General features: G+C 48.0%; 1 protein-coding gene across 1 annotated transcript in view; it reads right to left on the bottom strand.

Moving 5' to 3' along the window:
- LOC144167258 (uncharacterized) overlaps positions 1-17,554 on the bottom strand; it is a 56,181-nt gene that overhangs the window by 17,672 nt on the left and 20,955 nt on the right. The window contains exon 2 of the mRNA XM_077696589.1: positions 17,254-17,404. Within this exon, the coding sequence (XP_077552715.1) occupies positions 17,254-17,404 (151 nt within the window). The remainder of the gene's footprint in view (positions 1-17,253; positions 17,405-17,554) is intronic.

Below are 17,554 nucleotides of genomic sequence, written 5' to 3'. Positions count from 1 at the left end.
TTACACGGTTCGCCATTTTGCGTAAATATTTTATATTTTTATTATTTTTTAGTTTTTCAACAATCTATTTTACCGATTATCTCCATTTACGCTATTATAACGATGACAAGTTAAACTTCGGCAAAATCTGCATTATTGTGGAAATGGACATCGTTAAGCGGTTTTGCCATTTTTCGCAATTTTTTTACTATTTTACTTAATTTTTATTTTTTCACAATTTCGTCCGACTAGTTATTTCCATTCACGTTATTACAATGATTACATTTAGAACTTTTCCAAAAACTGCGTTATTGTGAAATTCAGGGCGTTACACGGTCCCCAGTTTCGGCTATTATTTTATATTTTTCTCATTTTCGAGTTTTTTTTTTAATTTTGTTCGTCCATTTATTTTGAGCTACGCTATTATAACGATTACGTAAAACTTTCACCAAATCTGGATTATTGTGGAAATGCCACGCGTAATATGTTTCGCCATTTTCCGTAACTTTTTACTATTTCTCTTCTTTTTTACTTTCTCAAAATTTAGAGAGACAAATAATCGCCATTAACGTTATTCTAACGATTACATTTGGAACTTTCCCGAAATATGCATTATTGTGGAAACGCAGAGAGTTACACGGTTTGGCTTTTTCCGTAATTGTTCGATATTTTTCAGATTTTGTTAGTGTTTAAAAATTTGGTCCGACCAATTATCTCCATTTACGTTATTATAACGATTACATTTGAAACTATCGCGAAATCTGCGATATCATGGAAATGCAGGGCGTTGCACAATTCGCTATTTTCTGTATTTTTATATTTTTCTGATCTTCTAGTTTTTTTCAAAATTTGGTCCACCCAATTATTTTCATTGACATTATTATAGCGATTACATTTGGAAGTTTCGCGAAATCTGCATTATTGTGGGAACGCAGGGCGGTACATGGTTCGCCAGTTTCTGTAATTATTTGACACTATTCTTATTTTCTAGTGTTGCAAAATTTTGTTCGACAGATTATTTCCGTTTACGGTATTATGAGGATTACAGGTGGAACGGTCGTGGAATCTGCATGATTGTGGAAATTCACGGCGTTCACATTCATAATTTTTCGTATTTTTTATTTTTCCTATTTTTTTAGTTTTTAAAAATTTCGTGCGACCAGTTATGTTCATTTATGCCATTGTAGCGATTACAACTGTAACTTCTGCGATATCAGCATTTTTGTGGAAGTGCAGGGCGTTACATGGTCTCTGTCTGTGGGGGCACTCGGCAAAGAATGCTACGCAGTAAAATCGTTGAAATCGTGCGACATCTTGGCCTATTGTAAAAAAAGCTGTAGGTGCGTTTACATGAATGCGACAGACTGCGACAGTAGATGGTGACATTTCCAAGCGCATAACAACTAATGCGATGCGCTCGCGTTTAAATCTAGCGCATTACCCCTGGTGCGTTGATGGCGCCTTATGGTGTCGCGCAACGATGTCGAAGAAGGCTTTCTGGCGCTTTCGGTGCTGCCGGCGCTGCTGGTTCGCATTTTCTTTTCTCGACTCGCATTGTTTGGTGCTTCACACCCTGTTAACATGTTTTTAAATGCAAAGGTGCGATTGCATGCCTTACTGTTGTCGGCATAATTCCTAATGCGATGCACTCGCGTTTACATGCACTTCGAAAGTCGACTCACGCGTATAAGCCCGCCCCTGCCTGCCGCAATGAAGTGACGCCGTCTCCTAGCGCAATAGCCCCATTTGCATGGATGCGGTGCGCTAGAATGTTGATGCGACGCGATGCGATGCGCCACTTGTCGCATTCATGTAAACGCGGCTTCTCGGCCGTACATTTCCACATTATATATTCAATGGGTGTAGCTTTTACGCTCAGCCTCATGCCATTCTTAAACGATAGCTCGTATAGCTAAGATGTGCTAAGAAATATATCTCTCGAACTGTGTCTCGAACTGTGGGACAGCAGTATTTGTAAAAAAAATAAAAAAAATCATATTGCGTTATCTTCAATATCACTGTAAGAGATTGGTTGTGAGGTCTTCAAATAAAATGAATACGAAAAGTTGTAACTTTTGGAGTTGAGTCTGAGTGAGAAATAAACATTTACTTATCCCTAAGAACATAAACTTTAGCGTTGGACGATCTGCATGGCTAAAGCGTTCATCAGTCTGGGTGGGCACCGTTCGTAGTCAGCGGTCACGTTGTTACCCACAAAATTGCGTGTATGGGTCCACACAATTTGGATGTCCGCTAGATTACTTCTTTTCGTCTTTTCAGTAAAGGAAGATAATGAGGCCACTGTGAAGATAAGAGCCTTATGGAAATTTCTGCAGGCCGCCTGATAGTTCATGAATTTGGACATTCGATCTTCACTTTTCGTGATCGTTGTAGGAGCGAGAAAATTGCGGCTTTTCTGGAGTCGACCTCGTAAGTTTTAATTTAATTGATAACCTCATGTCGCCAATGCGACATGAAGTTATCAATTACCTTTTGGTCAAGCCTATCGCTTGAAATCCATATCCCGTGCTTGGATGTTTTGCGGTCTCCAGATACCTTGTTCCGCTGTCATCACCATGAGCTTTATAAAGTAGCCTTACTATGGGCTCTGTACATACTCTGTTATCTTAATGCATCTCACGGGCTCCATCAGGCGCAGGCGGACGTGCCTCTTCTGGTGTGGGGAATACAGGTGTGCATCATTGCCGCGGCGACGTAATGTGCCGTCACCTGTTTCCATTATTCTGGCGCTATATAGCTGAGCTTCTCTACTTTCACGATTTACTGTAATCAGGTATGCATCCGTAGCTGAAGTAGCTTTTGTGTCGATGTTTGGGCTGGTAGAACTAGTGCCAAATTAAGTTCTCTTGATAAGAACGTTGTGTTTCTCCTTCGGAATTTTAGCCTTAAAATAATCTACATATGTATTTCATATAGGGAGCATGTACTAGCCCTTCGAGCCCGAATTGTTTTCGAGCCCTTCTAGCTAGAAAGGCTCCCATGACCGCACATACGAAACATACAGCTGGTAGTTCAACTGGTAACTAATTTAATAATACGGCAAATAAATAAGCAATCTGGAAATTAAAAAACATTCGGGCCATATAGAATAACGTGAAACATGGGGAGGGGCGAAGCATGGATGGTATAAGTGTATTCCTTGGCGGCTTGGCGTTTTTGCCAACGGCGATGAAACCGTCGGGGGGCAGGTATACTGCTTTGCTGTAAAAGTCTCTTGTCATTGAAGCACGAAGCTCTCTAGTGCGAGCCGTAAACGAGTGCCCCAATGCTTTTTAGTACGCGTTATGTTCTAGCACGAGGCGTAAATGACTTCGTGGTGTGTTAGTGTCCTGACTACATAAAACGACGATTACGACGACGACGACGACGGGAGACGCAAGAACTCCAGCCCATAAGGGGCTTCGCCCATAAAATGTGATGTTTGGGACAAAAATTCTTCTTGCCCGTTTTCGTGTCATGTATGACCCCATAAGCCTGTAAACGACAAATGAGTTTTTAGTACACATATTTATAGATTTACAAGCCTGGGAATAACACTAGGACTTCTTTTTTCTTGGTCTTAACCTCGTAACTTTGTATTCACTTGAGCTTTTTCTCCTTCGTAGCATCCGGTTCCACCACAACGGAACAATGGCGATGTCGATCTCAATAGGCATCCTTAAGAGACAATACCAAAGAAAACTAGCAGATTTTTGTTTCGTTCTTTATGATCTAGAACAATTTTTCTATGGTGGCGTATGCTGAAAACACCAGGGTCGAAAGGGGCAGGACATTTTCTTCGGTCCCTGGGAAGTTCTAGATGCGGCGGTTTGTGTGTCGGCTGGTCATGGCTTTCGACATGGTGTGAAGGTGTGTGACCTCAATATAGTCCACATTATTGGGCTACTGAATCTTTCTTGTGATCCATCACATATTCGGTTCCAGTTAAGCTTACCTAGCTGGCTGGCGTACTCTTCCTCTTAACTTGTGAGAGGCAAATCATTTTTTGCAGCTTCTCTGTACTTCTGTCTTGCCGACATCCAGACTAGGTCTCGCTGAGCTTCGCAAATGTGTTGGCGAGGAAGACCGACTTGTGGGGTTGAAGATGTTGATTGAATATCTTTAGAACATTTGTTGGCCCGTTCGACCAGCCGCCTCATCCATTCTTTGAAATCCATGTCTACATCTATTGGTCGGGGGCTGTTTTCTTATTGGAGGCTTTCCGATATGTGAATCTTGCCTTCCTTTTTCTAGAGGTTGTCCGCGATTGTGAAATTTTTGTACAATGTACTGGTCTCCACAGAGACCCTCCTTAAGGCTTTACCGTTCGGCTTGGGTGATAGTCCTTTTAAAGTGAGGTCAGGGATTGTGTTTCTCGAGACGCTGTTGCATTTTCAGCTGTATACAGAAAATTATTCCAGAGTGTTTTATGGCGTCCTTGAGCTACGTTACCTCCATGTTCTCTATTCTGTAATACCATCCATACGTCAATGCGACATCGGGTTATCAGTCACCTACCACTACAATCTTTTACCTTTGGCCGCCTTCAAGGCTGCCCGAAAAGGTTTACCAATCCCCCAGGTCGTCTGCTGTTGAACTACAAAAACTCAGTAATTAAACAGTCTGCAACATTTTAATTTCATAGTATTACCTCAAAAATAGTGTGCTCGATATTGTGTTGGATGCGGTGCTCTATTCCGGTCACCGTGTCAGGGTAACAATGGCTGTTCGGGTATCTCTCTGATCTGTATGCTAGCAGTAGCCCCAAGGGCTAGTGATCCGGTTGGGTTTTTTTTAAAGCAACGACGCCTTGTTGTTCTCTTGCACTGAATTCGAGTAAATGATGCCTTTTAGGTGTGATCGCTGTGTAGTTTCATGGCAAACATTATGGTGTGGTAATTGTCGCAATAATGGTGTCAGGAGTCAAGGTGCGAAGACGGCGGAGAGGACGAAGAAGAAGAGAATAAGAAGCGAGAAATTTCTGGAAGCTGGTGGAGAAAAGAAGAGGAACGTGGAGAAAGAAGACGAAGAGCGGGTGGACGGAGAGATCGGGGTTCGAGGTGACCGAAGGAGGCGGGACCCGTGGTCTGGGAACCCGCAAGGCACCAGCGGCACTTCCCCGTTGGCCTCCTCAAGCAGTTGGCCTCCTCAAGTGTTGCCCCTTGGCAACAGCGGCTCCGCTCCGCTGGTCTCAGCTCCGGCTTTCACGGGAACACACGCACCAGCGGCTTCGCCTCACCGGCCCAGTCACCATCTTCACGGCGCTGCGCTCAGGGAGCTGCCTCAGCGACAACTCACACCCGACTGCCGCAACGAGTTTGTCCAACGCGAAACAAAAAGTGCGGTAGGCCTTTGAAAAACTTTAGGGACCGATAGATATAGCGCGAGAACAATTTTGTAAATTAAGAACTGAATGCCATGTTGCGTTTTTTTCTCTATTTAGTGTATTTCCAACACTCGTCTTTTCTTTTTTCAAATACCTTCGCAATACCTTTACCTGCCTAAAAGTCCTATCTCAACTTGATCCCTTTGTGTCCTGACTCCATTCTTTTACCGAGGTGTCGCGTGAAAAAAACATTGGCGAGCCTGCCAGGATTCTGCCGCATTAACTGCCAGGATGCCTTTCCCCATGGTCACCAGTTTACTGTTGTTGAAGAAATGGATCTTGAAAAGTTGATGACATTGGCGAGCAGCTTTGGTTTGACTAAGGAAGAGATGTTGGAACTGTATGAGAGGGAAAATCAGAGACGGCGAGAAGAGGAACAGAGAGCGAAGCGCATGGCGGATGTAGAAAAAGAAACGCTAGTCCAAGAGAAAGAGTTAGTCGAGTTAAAGCTACGTTTAGCAAATGCCAGCGCATCAAACCAAAGTGGTGAACAATCCCCAATATCTCCAGTACCACAGACGCCCAGGAGTACGGAAGTTTGCCCTAGAAATCTCATGGCTCCTTTTGATGACAACAGAGATGACCTCGATGCTTATCTTCATCGCTTCGAACGAGTAGCACTAGGGCAAGGCTGTGAGAAGAGTCAATGTGCGACCGCACTGAGTCTCTGTCTGGTCGGCGAAGCACTTAGTGTCTTCCGAAGAATGCCGGCATTAGAGTCTATGGGCTACGACATGGTAAAAAAAGCATTACTGCAAAGATTTAGACTTGCAGGCGACGGTTTCCGCGAGAAATTTCGCATCGCAAAGCCAGATGATGCGGAGACAGGAAAGCAGTTTGGTTCCCGTCTCATGAGTTACTTTGACCGGTGGTTGGAGATATCCAACACAGAAAAGACATGAAAAACTCCGAGAGCGAATGGTGGCGGAACAAATTCCCGCGAGTTGCAATTCCAAATTGACAGTATTTCCGAAGGGGCGCAGCCTAAAGACATTGAATAGATGACTGCTGCCGCAGATCAATACTGCGAAGCTCAGAGGCTTAAGAACTTGGGCAAAGTTAGGGAAGAGAGCATGGCGACGAGCATAGAATCATAGGAAAGTATGACAGAAAAGTTCACTCCGAGGGCTCCATCGCGTTGTTTTCTTTTCAATCGCGTAGGGCATCGTGCCGTTGATTACCGAACTGCTGCTAACTCGAGGCAAGCACCTTCAACTTGCCAGGTGTGTAAGAGAAGAGGACATACAACAGAAGAATGCCGTTTTCAAAACCAGGAGAAGTCAGCTTGTGCAATAAAACCGAACGAGTTCAGCCCAGCCCCGCCAAAGGCAGTCACAAGCACCAAAGAAAAAGAGAGAACACTGAGAAAACGAGAGGAACGGGTGACACAAGAATATCAAATGCCTGTTGTAGATGGCGACCTGCGGGGAGAGCGAATCTCAGTTCTCCGGGATACCGGAACGAACACGGTATTGGTGAGGAGGAGCCTGGTCAGGGAGAAGGAGTTTATTGGTCAGGAGCCACAAGTGGTTCTTGTAGATGGAACGGTAAGGTGCGGACCGGAAGCTATCATTCAACTTTTCACCCCTTACTACACGGAGAGTTAAATGTGTCGGTGAACCACCATATGACTTGATTCTGGGTAATTTGACAGGCATTATAGATGTGAATGACCCTGACACGAAATGGAAACACCAAGTAAAGGAGGTGAATGGAGAAAATAGAAGACGCCCAAATGAAGAACAGGGTAATGATAAAGAAACAACAAAAGCAACCATTTCAACACCGATAATGTATATGAAAGCGTGTGCAATGGCCGCAATTGAGAAAACAGAATCGCTACATGAAGTCGCTGATTCAAGTGCTCCAGCGTTGGGGAGGTCACCCGAGCGAATCACCCGAGAACAAAAGAAAAATCTGTCTTGGAGAAATTGGTGTCGACAAGCTTATTGCGAAGATCTCCGGCGACATTTCCAATGTACCAGATGACGAGATTGGAGCGCAGACAACAATAAGAGCTGCAGTGCATACAGCAACCCCTCTCAACGAGGCAGAAACTTTTGTCAAGATGAAGTCGTACCAGAAGGTCATCGTTACCGGCGCGTGGACGAGACCTACAGTGGACCACAGAAATCATATAGCCAGGAAAAATAACAAAGATGACGAAGAGTGGTTGAACAGTCAAGAATACGGTCGACTCAACGTTCATGGCGCAACTCAAGGGTGTTACCAAGCTTGCTGGGGAAGCGGAGACGCAGATCAACGGATTAAAGAACTGCGAGTACAGAAAGAGGCTCGAGGAACAAAGTGGTACAACCCGAAACATTACATTGGCGAAAGACATCATGCCGGACCAGCTTATAGACACAAAGACGATGGCAATTCGAAACAGGGTGGTCTATATGGTAGAGAAGGAGTTTTCCAAGTATGTCATTATAGGAGAAGGAATTGCTGGGTGAACAGAGCAGGGTGAATTGTTAGATTAGTGAAGTAGTGGCCTATTACGTGGAATGTTGAAAATAAGAAATTAGCAGGTGAGCAGTACACTAGATAAACGACAATATATTGCTCCAGTAGGTTTTGTGAGCAGAGTGCCGTGATTAACCAATGAGTAGTCTATGTGTTAAGAATTGCTGGCTTAATACGTTAGAGAGAGAGAATGCTTTTGTGAATTTACAATAACGCGCACGGAAAGTGAAACTTTGGCGACATTTCCAGTATTTACACTTTAGTGTGGAAGATGATGCGCTTAGGACTGAACTGAATCGTGCTGTGAGAAAGTGACTGACTGTGATTCGTGATACGAGTACGTGTCCTCGACCACAAACGTGGAAGCAGTTTTTCATGAAAAACTCTTGAAGACGGGGCCAAATGTCAGGAGTCAAGGTTCGAAGACTGCGGAGACGACGAAGAAGAAGAGACTAAGAAGCGAGAAATTTCTGGAAGCTGGTGGAGAATTAAAAGGAGCGAGGAGAAGGAAGACGAAGAGCGGGTGGATGGACAGATCGTGGTTCTAGGCGACCGAAAGAGGCGGCACCCGAGGTCTGGGAACCCGCAAGGCACCAGCAGCACTGCCCCATTGGCCTCCTCAAGCAGTCCACGTGGGTGCTCCTGGGCAACAGCGGCTCCGCTCCGCTGGTCTCAGCTCTAGCTTGCACGGGCACACACAGATTAGCGGCTTCACCCCACTGGCCCCGTCACTATCTCCACGGCGATGCGCTCAGAGAGCTACCTTAGCGACAACTGACACCCGACTGCCGCAACGATCTGGTCCAACGCAGCAACAAAAATCGCGGTAGGGCTTTCAGAAACTATAGGGACCCATAGATATAGCGCCAGAACAATGTTGTAGTTAAAGAACTGAAACTGTATTTAGTGTATTTCCAACACTTGTATTCTCTTTTTTCCAATACCTTCGCAATACCTTTACCTACCTAAAAGTCTTGTCTCAACTTTTTCCCTTTGTGTCCGGACTCCATCCTTTTACCGAGGGGACGCGTGGCAGATGGCTTTTGGTTAAATGGGCGCTAGTAGTTATTTTTAATCATTTCCTCCTCCTATCTTCTCTACCCTGATAATTATTGTATTTGTTGTAAGCCTTATCATTTTCCTCTAAAGTAGAGTTCGGCAACCAGTTGAGGCGGAGGGCCGATTTGCATGAAGAAGACACCACAGGGCAGTATGGCGAATGAGGGGGGGTGGCTTTCGAGAAAAAGGCAAAAGTATGGCGAAGTGACAATGTAAAAAACTGGAATGTTAAATATGTGTATTTCCAAGTTTTTTATGCTCGAAGTTGGAAGTATAATTCCCTTTTTGAACCTGTGTAAGGAAAGAGGGTGAAGATTTTATCTGGTTTAAGGTTGAAGATTGCGGACAATGGCAGCTGGAAGCTATCGTTCTTTGTTCCTTTCTAACCCTATTTAAGGTCAAAACTGACATATCATCGACAAGGGGAGGAAGTTTTAACGTTCTGCCGGGGCCTTAAAATACTTCCCCGCGGTCAGCATGCAGCCATGCGGGCCTCAGGTTGCGGACACCTTAGAGATTTTTTCCTTTTGTCATGGACGTTGATTTCATTCGGAATGACCTTATTTTGTTCTTAAATTCCCGCGTGGGCTTTGAGGTGTAGCGCCCTCTGGTTGGCGCTCTTAGCCGGCGCCTTGGCGCCGGCTAGAAAAGACGAGAATAAAGAGACGAGCGGCGCGTGCTTGGTGCGCCAGCACGCCACGGGCAGTTCGATTCCGAAAGCCTGCCACGCTGGTACTTCCTCTCTTGCGCTGCGCTGCGACCCCGCGGTTCCCGACAGTGGTGACTCCGGACTAAAACATGACCGACCCCAGCAACCTCGCGCCCTCGGGCCCTCTTTTGCCTGACGTTTCCTCGCGGCCGCCGGACGTCGCAGTCATACAGCTCCGTCTGCCCACCTTCGTGCTCAAGAACCCACACGTCTGGTTCGCCCAGGTCGAAGCCGTCTTCGATCTGCACCGCGTCACCTCGGAGACTACTCGGTTTCGCCACTTGCTTTGCAACCTGCCTCCGGAGGTGGCTGATGAAGTGGCAGACGTCATCGGTGCACCTTTGAACGATACTCCGTACCAGCGGCTCAAGCAGAGTATTCTGGACCGAACCACGGCGTCTGAGAGCGCGCGCCTCCGGCACCTGCTCACCCACGAAGAGCTTGGAGATCGCCGCCCTTCCCAGCTGCTCAACACCATGCGACAGCTTGCGGGCGCGAGCAACGTGGACTCCAACGGTGCACTTATAAAAGAACTCTTTCTGCAGCGCTTGCCACAGTCCACTCGCATCGTTTTAGCTGCTGCAGGGGACTTGACCCTCGACCGCGCCGCCGAGCTTGCTGATAAAGTTCACGACGCGACTTCTCCCTCAGTCAACCCCCTCGCTTCGACAGCAGAGTCATCGGCCGTTTCCCGCTTAGAGACTCAGATCGATCAACTCGCCGCTTCCACTGAAGCGCTTCGGACGTCCTCTGATCGCCGATGCGGCTCCTCCCCACGTCCTAGCCGCCGTTCGTCTTCCCCGGGTGGTTCTTGTTCGCGCAGCCCTCGAAGCTCGGCTATCTGCTGGTACCTTCGCACTTTCCAGCACCGCGCCCGTCACTGCACTTCCCCATTCAGCTGGTCGGGAAACGCGCCGCGAGATCACTAATGGCGGCAAGTGACCTCGCCTTACAACCTGGCCGCCTTTTCCTGGTCATGGATCGCATTTCTGGTTTGCGCTTCCTGGTAGACACGGGTGCTGAAGTCAGTGTACTACCGGCCACCAAGGATGAGCGTACTTCTAAGTCACCTGGACCTACACTTCGTGCAGCGAACTCTACCTCTATCGCCACGTATGGTCTGCGGTCCCTCACCCTCGACCTTGGTTTGCGACGCGCCTTCCGGTGGGTCTTCGTAGTAGCCGACGTCAATCAGCCCATCCTCGGCTCCGATTTCCTCACCCACTTTGACCTAGATGTCAGCATGCGTCACCATCGCCTGATTGACAGCAAGACGCGCCTTTCCATCCTGGGCATATTGTCTACTGTCGCTCCAACTGGCATCCGCACGCTGCTTCCCTCATGCCCGTACGCAAGAATCCTCGAAGACTTCCCTGAGGTCACGAGACCCTGCAACTTAAAGCAGCCGCCCAAGCATAGCGTTACCCACCACATCGTCACGCGTGGTCCACCAGTCGCAGCTCGGCCGCGCCGCCTCTTCGGTGAGCGTCTGGCGACGGCTAAACGTGAATTCGAGCACATGCTGGAACTCGGTATTATCCGCCCATCGTCCAGCAACCACGCGTCTCCACTGCATATGGTTCCTAAGAAAAGTGGAGACTGGCGTCCGTGCGGTGATTACCGAGCGCTCAACGCTCAGACTGTCCACGACAGCTATCCCCTACCCCACATCCAGGATTTCACAAGCCACTTGGAAGGGTGCACAATCTTTAGCAAAGTGGACCTTGTCAAAGCGTATCACCAAATCCCCGTCGAGCCTGCCGATATCCCGAAGATGGCCATCACTACACCCTTCGGCTTGTTTGAGTATGTGCGCATGCCCTTTGGGCTACGCAACGCAGCTCAAACATTTCAAAGGTTCATTGCCGAGGTGACGCGCGGCCTTCCGGCTGTATTTGCGTACATCGACGACATTTTAGTCGCGAGTCCTACTCCACAAGATCACGAGCGTCACCTCCGAGAACTCTTTGAACGCCTTCAACAATTTGGCCTGGTTGTCAACGCCCAGAAATGCGTCTTCGGGACGTCCGAGCTCGAGTTCCTGGGCCATCACATCTCGGCGCAGGGAATACGTCCTTTACCCTCTCACGTTCAAGCCGTGAAGGACTTCCCTGAACCTACCAGCCTCCGCCAGCTTCGCGAATTCCTGGGCCTGGTGAATTTCTCGCGACGCTTTATACCCCACTGCGCCGAGCTTCTGCATCCACTGACTGAGCTTCTTCGCACAACCAAGAGCTCCTCATCCGCGATTTCCTGGTCTCCCGATGCTCAAGCCGCTTTCAACGCTGCTAAACAAGCCGTCGCCGACTAGGTGCTTCTCATCCACCCGAGAACCGACGCGCCCACTCGCATCATGGTAGATGCATCCAGCGTTGCAATAGGCGCTGTTCTCCAGCAGAGAATCGACTCCGAGTGGCACCCGCTGGGTTTCTTCTCTCGGAAGCTCCAACCTGCCGAGACGCGCTACAGCGTTTTTGGTCGTGAGCTACTCGCCATTTACGCCACCATCCAGCACTTCCGGCACTTTTTGGAGGGCCAGTCCTTTCACGTTCTTACGGACCATAAGCCTCTGGCGTACGTTTTCCGTACGAACTCCTCCAAGTACGTTGCACGGGAACTCCGTCAGCTCGCTTATATATCGGAATTCACGACGGACATTCGGCACATCAAAGGCACCGACAACGAGGCGGCTGACGCACTTTCACGCATTACCTCCATTGGCAGTGCTGCATCTGCTGTGGACTGGGAACGCCTAGCTCAGGCGCAGATTCAAGACCCTGAGCTGCAAGCACTGCGGGACCACCCGGGTTCCCTTCGTCTACAACTTGTGCCTCATCCGTTCGTGCCTGGCTCACTGTGGTGTGACATGTCAGCGGCGGCGCCTCGACCCTTCGTTCCGGCTGCCTTTCGTCGTGCTGTGTTTCACTCGCTGCACGACATCTGCCACCCCAGCATCCGAGCCACGCAGCGCCTCATCACACAGCGGTACGTCTGGCCGAGCATCAACGCTGATGTCCGCCAGTGGGCCCGTTCGTGCCTCGCTTGTCAGACAGCCAAGGTGACCCGCCACACGAAGACCCCAACGCAGCCTTTTTTGCCACCTAGCTGTCGCTTTGACCACGTCCATCTTGATTTGGTCGGACCATTTCCTCCCTCCCGTGACTGCCGGTACATTCTCACAATGATTGACCGCTTCACCCGTTGGCCCGAAGCCGTACCAATTCCGGACATCACGGCAGAAACGGTCGCAAAAGCCTTCGTTTCGACATGGGTTTGCCGTTTCGGCTGCCCCGGCATTGTTACCACGGATCGAGGCAGGCAGTTTGAATGCACCCTGTTCACTTCCCTCAGCGGCTTGCTTGGCACTAAACACTGCCGCACCACGGCATACCATCCCTGTGCCAACGGCATCGTTGAGCGGCTCCATCGCCAGCTAAAAAGTGCTCTCACTGCGCGCTTGGATAGAGAGCACTGCGTTGATCACCTGCCTGTAGTGCTTCTTGGCCTGCGTGCCGTCCTTCGTCGCGACCTCGGCTGTTCAACTGCTGAACTTGTCTACGGCGCACCCCTGCGGCTTCCTGGCGATTTGTTCGTCCCTACGGCCTCCTCGCCCCAGCCGCTTGAGTACCTCCAATGCCTGCAGGACTGCATGCAGCACCTGCGACCGGTCCCACCTCGGTCTTCAGACCACCGCATCTTTGTGCATCCCGACCTGGCGTCTTCGACACACGTTTTCCTCAGGCGGGACGCCGTAAAGGCGCCTCTTACCCCCTCCTACGATGGGCCGTACCGTGTCCTTAACAAGACCCACAAGTCCGCCACCATCCTCTTGAATGGCCGCGAAGAAGTGGTCTCGTTGGACCGCCTCAAACCGGCCTACCTCGAGAAGCCACCCAACGAACTCCGCGCAGACATCGCAGGCCTAAACACTCCACCGCTCGCCCCCAAAACCAACGCCCGCCAGCCTCGCCGTCGCGTCACGTTCGACATTCCGTCTGGGCGGGGGGCCCTGTAGCGCCCTCTGGTTGGCGCTCTTAGCCGGCGCCTTGGCGCCGGCTAGAAAAGACGAGAATAAAGAGACGAGCGGCGCGTGCTTGGTGCGCCAGCACGGCACGGGCAGTTCGATTCCTAAAGCCTGCCACGCTGGTACTTCCTCTCTTGCGCTGCGCTGCGACCCCGCGGTTCCCGACAGAGGTATTCTGGGCCTGCTCATCAACCTGTCGTAATAGTTGTAGTGCTGTTAAAGTTGATCTGACCCTGTTTAATTTTGGTCACATTCTGTTTGATGTGCGCTAGTTGTTCATCTTCCCTGGACTGTTATCTGATATGATTTATCTCTTGCTGCCGCTTTATTTGGCGAAATCCTTTATTATGCGCGTATTTTTTTCACGCTTCCCCTGGGGGCTTCAGTAATCCAGTCTAGGGCGCCTCTCTGGGGCAGGAAGCAACGGTAGAAACTGATAATTCTCGAGTCTCAGGAGTTACAGAGGACACGTCACACGCCTAATCGGAATGAAGGATGCCTCCTCCCGTCGTAGACCCGCTGCTTACGTCACGTGCTCATGAAAACATAAGCGGGCATTATCTTTCCTTCCCCTCATTGTGAACAAGGCTTTCGTAGCGAAGCCAAAAGAAGGTCTTGTTTTTTGTGTTTCAAAGTTTTTAAAGTTTTTAACAGTTGTTTTGGTCGGTGCCTCCGTTTCTTCAAACTGATCATTCGTAAAGAGCAATTTGTTATGTGCTCTAGCATCATGATTCCACGCTGTTGAGGACACAGGGTTATCCATTTCAATATCGACCTCACCTTCGCTGAGGACTTTGACTAAGCGCGAGGTTTTGAATTAGATCTAGATGACCTTCTAGAAATACTCGGAAGGAATATTATTGACCCTGCGCTGCTGCACGTGCCGATCGAGGCGCAGCCCATACCTGAGTAGGCTGGGACATTTTTCTCCAGCCTATTGGCCCTATTGACTATTGACCCAGAATTAAAGTCGACACTCCCGAGGCATCTCCCTCGCACCCAGGAAACGTTAATCCATCGTCTACAGCTGAACTGCGCGTACACAAATAGCTACCCATTTCGCCTTGGAACGACGCCGAATCCCCACTCTGATTTATTTATTTATTTATTTATTTATTTATTTATTTATTTATTTATTTATTTATTTATTTATTTATTTATTTATTTACAGATACCTCAAAGACCCCAATGGGTGGGGTTTTACATGAGGGGTGTGGAAGCAGGAAAAGTACACAACAACACACGACACAAAAATAATCAGTGCAAAAGTTTTTCTACGGCAGCTTTGAACTGAGTCGGGTTTGTTTGGGTGACGACACTTTCGGGAAGGCTGTTCCATTCGATCGCTGTCAAAACAGGAAATGAATTTAGATAGGCGGTCGTGCGTGCGTGAGGTGGGAGTGGTTGAGGCGATTCGATGGGTGGTGAGCAGTTTTTATACAGAGGCTTTCGCATGATAACGAGTTGTAGAATTTGTGGAAGAGGCAAAATCATGCTACTGTACGTCGTGTTTTGAGACTTGGCAATGTAGCTTTACGTTTAAGATGTGTTACGCTTGTGTGGTACGAATAATCGGAAAAGATGAATCCGGCCGCACGGTTCTGGACGGATTCAAGGATGGTACATGATAATTGTACTTGTGTCCAAACAGTTGAACACATTACATTAGAATGTGCGGCCTACATGGAACCGATATCCCACTTCCTCGGAAACTTTCAACGTCTACAACAGGGACCAATAACTCTCACGGTTATTTTAGGACCACGGATTTGTACCTCGAAGCAGCGCCAAGCTCGACGGAGTTTGTTCTCCTATTTGGATGAAAGTGGTCTAATTTTAAAATTGCTAAATTATGTGGCCGAGACTGTGAACAAAAATCAAATGCGTGTAAGTTGGTTATCTCGCCAAGACCGCGACAGTTTTTTTTTTTCTTTTCTGCCGAGCTCTTTCTTAGGCCTTTTCTTTCCCCATTCCCAACCCACAGCAGAAAAGCGTGTAGGCGACTGTAAATGCCGGGCAAACCTATCTGCTTTCTTCAATAAAGAGCCTTCTCTCTCTCCCTTTCTTATGTGGGTGCCGCTGCGTCAGGATCGCTCGCCTATGCTCTGTAGGAATTTTATGCTAACTGCCTGGTCATACTGATCGGTCACCGATCTTAACGCTGGCCACCGGCGAACACCAAGCAGCGTGACGCGAAATCGAGAATGTTAGTCTAACTGAGGAGTGGCAGCCGGGGGTTATCTTGTTCAGGCTAAACTCTTTTGTCCCACTCTCCTGCCTACAAATGTCCTTGAAAGTCCACGTAGCACTCACAGTGCGATGTCTGGGGTTCTGCTTCAGTTCGTTATTTGGATGACGTCTCTCTCTAGAAAATGTCAGGTGAATAACCGTGACACTGGTGTCAAGCGCTCTAGCACACACTGCTCCCCTCTAACGGATATCTCTTGTGGGTTAGAGTCACAAAGATACAAAAGATTCTAAAAATATTTCATGCCAGGTTCGTACAAATACTGCAGCCTAGCTGTACTCGACGTTTTGGGTTCGTAAAAAGTTCTCGCATAGTTCAGTAAGTGTTTAGTGTTAGAGACAAGTGGTTTGTCTTGTGTTTATAAACTTGTAAATACCGGTTTATATATTGGGTTCACCTGTTCCCTCCAAACCCCTGTTACTTTAATATGGCTCAAGACGAAGTTCTCCGAGAGAATGACATGAGAATACCAAGACGTATGTGTAACTATACTAGAGGAATGCAGTATCCAATGCTTTGTCTCGAATAGGATTTGTTGGTTCAGTAAAATCATTCAAGTAAACGTGTCCTGCGATAGTCTCATCCAGACAGCCATGAAACACATGCAGCATCGCACATACAAATGCATGACTGGCATAACGTGCGCGTGTAGTTAAATTTATTCCTCAAGTTAGAAGTACCTCAATCCCCTGCAACGTAAGTTCAAGATACTATAATTTACGGTAGTTGCAACAGAGTTCATGATGTGGAAAGCGCATTTGCATTAGACCATATGCGGTACTCTTTCTAGCAGAATTTCAAAGGAAATTAGAAGGGCCCCTAATAGAATTCACGCCACAGTAACCTTCAGCATTAACTTTGCTCTATTGGGCGCTTTTTGGGAGTTCTCACGTCGCGCAAAATAATCAGACGGGCACAGAACGTCGGTTTAAAACAAATCTTTTCTTTCATTAGCATTGAAAAATGTTGTTTGTTTTCTTGGTGAATTTGGGCGGCGCGCCTTTGTATTGCAAACTCTTGGGAATACTCTTCATTCGACACTTTCATACTCATGCCTTTTGTAGAAGGCACGCAGTGTATTTTTACTTTTAACAATACAACACATAATCCAAACTCAGCCAGTTACGTGGCCATTGGAAAGTCTCATGATGTCCACACTTGCTTGGAACCAAAGCGCACATGCTGATGCCTGCGCTGTGATTCTGCAAGCTCTGTGCGCAACGACTCATATGCTTTCCTTAGCTATATCCTCCAGCACTATATCCTCCAGGTGTGTCTTCATGCGAAAACAGGAAGTTTTTTTACACGAGTGTTTGAATTACTACGCAATAAAACACCATCAGAACAAAAATGAGTATGTCGTATGATTGAGTACTCACGTTTAGGAAGGAAAGCCCTCCGGCGGAGCTCCGTGAACTAAAACCATACGTACGCCACTTGCGACGCTTGCGTTCTTTCACGAGGCGTTCATCGATGTCATCCCAGCAATCATCCATAATTCCACGAAAAATCAAGTCTGAGTGCGGGACCCTAGAAGAAGGCAACAAATGCTTAATTCATAGGAATTAGAGTAATCACAAAACTGGAGCACAGCGTAACACACATCCGTATTCCAAAACCATCATCCGGAATGGCAGGTAACATACATGCGTTGCACAAGGAATAACAGCTACACAAAGG

This window comes from Haemaphysalis longicornis, unplaced genomic scaffold, assembly GCF_048455015.1.
Source record: "Haemaphysalis longicornis isolate Haplotype H1 unplaced genomic scaffold, Haemaphysalis longicornis Haplotype H1 scaffold_2, whole genome shotgun sequence".
Taxonomy (NCBI): domain Eukaryota; kingdom Metazoa; phylum Arthropoda; class Arachnida; order Ixodida; family Ixodidae; genus Haemaphysalis; species Haemaphysalis longicornis.
The sequence above is the reverse complement of the archived record's forward strand: the minus strand, read 5'-3'. Positions and strand labels throughout refer to the sequence as shown.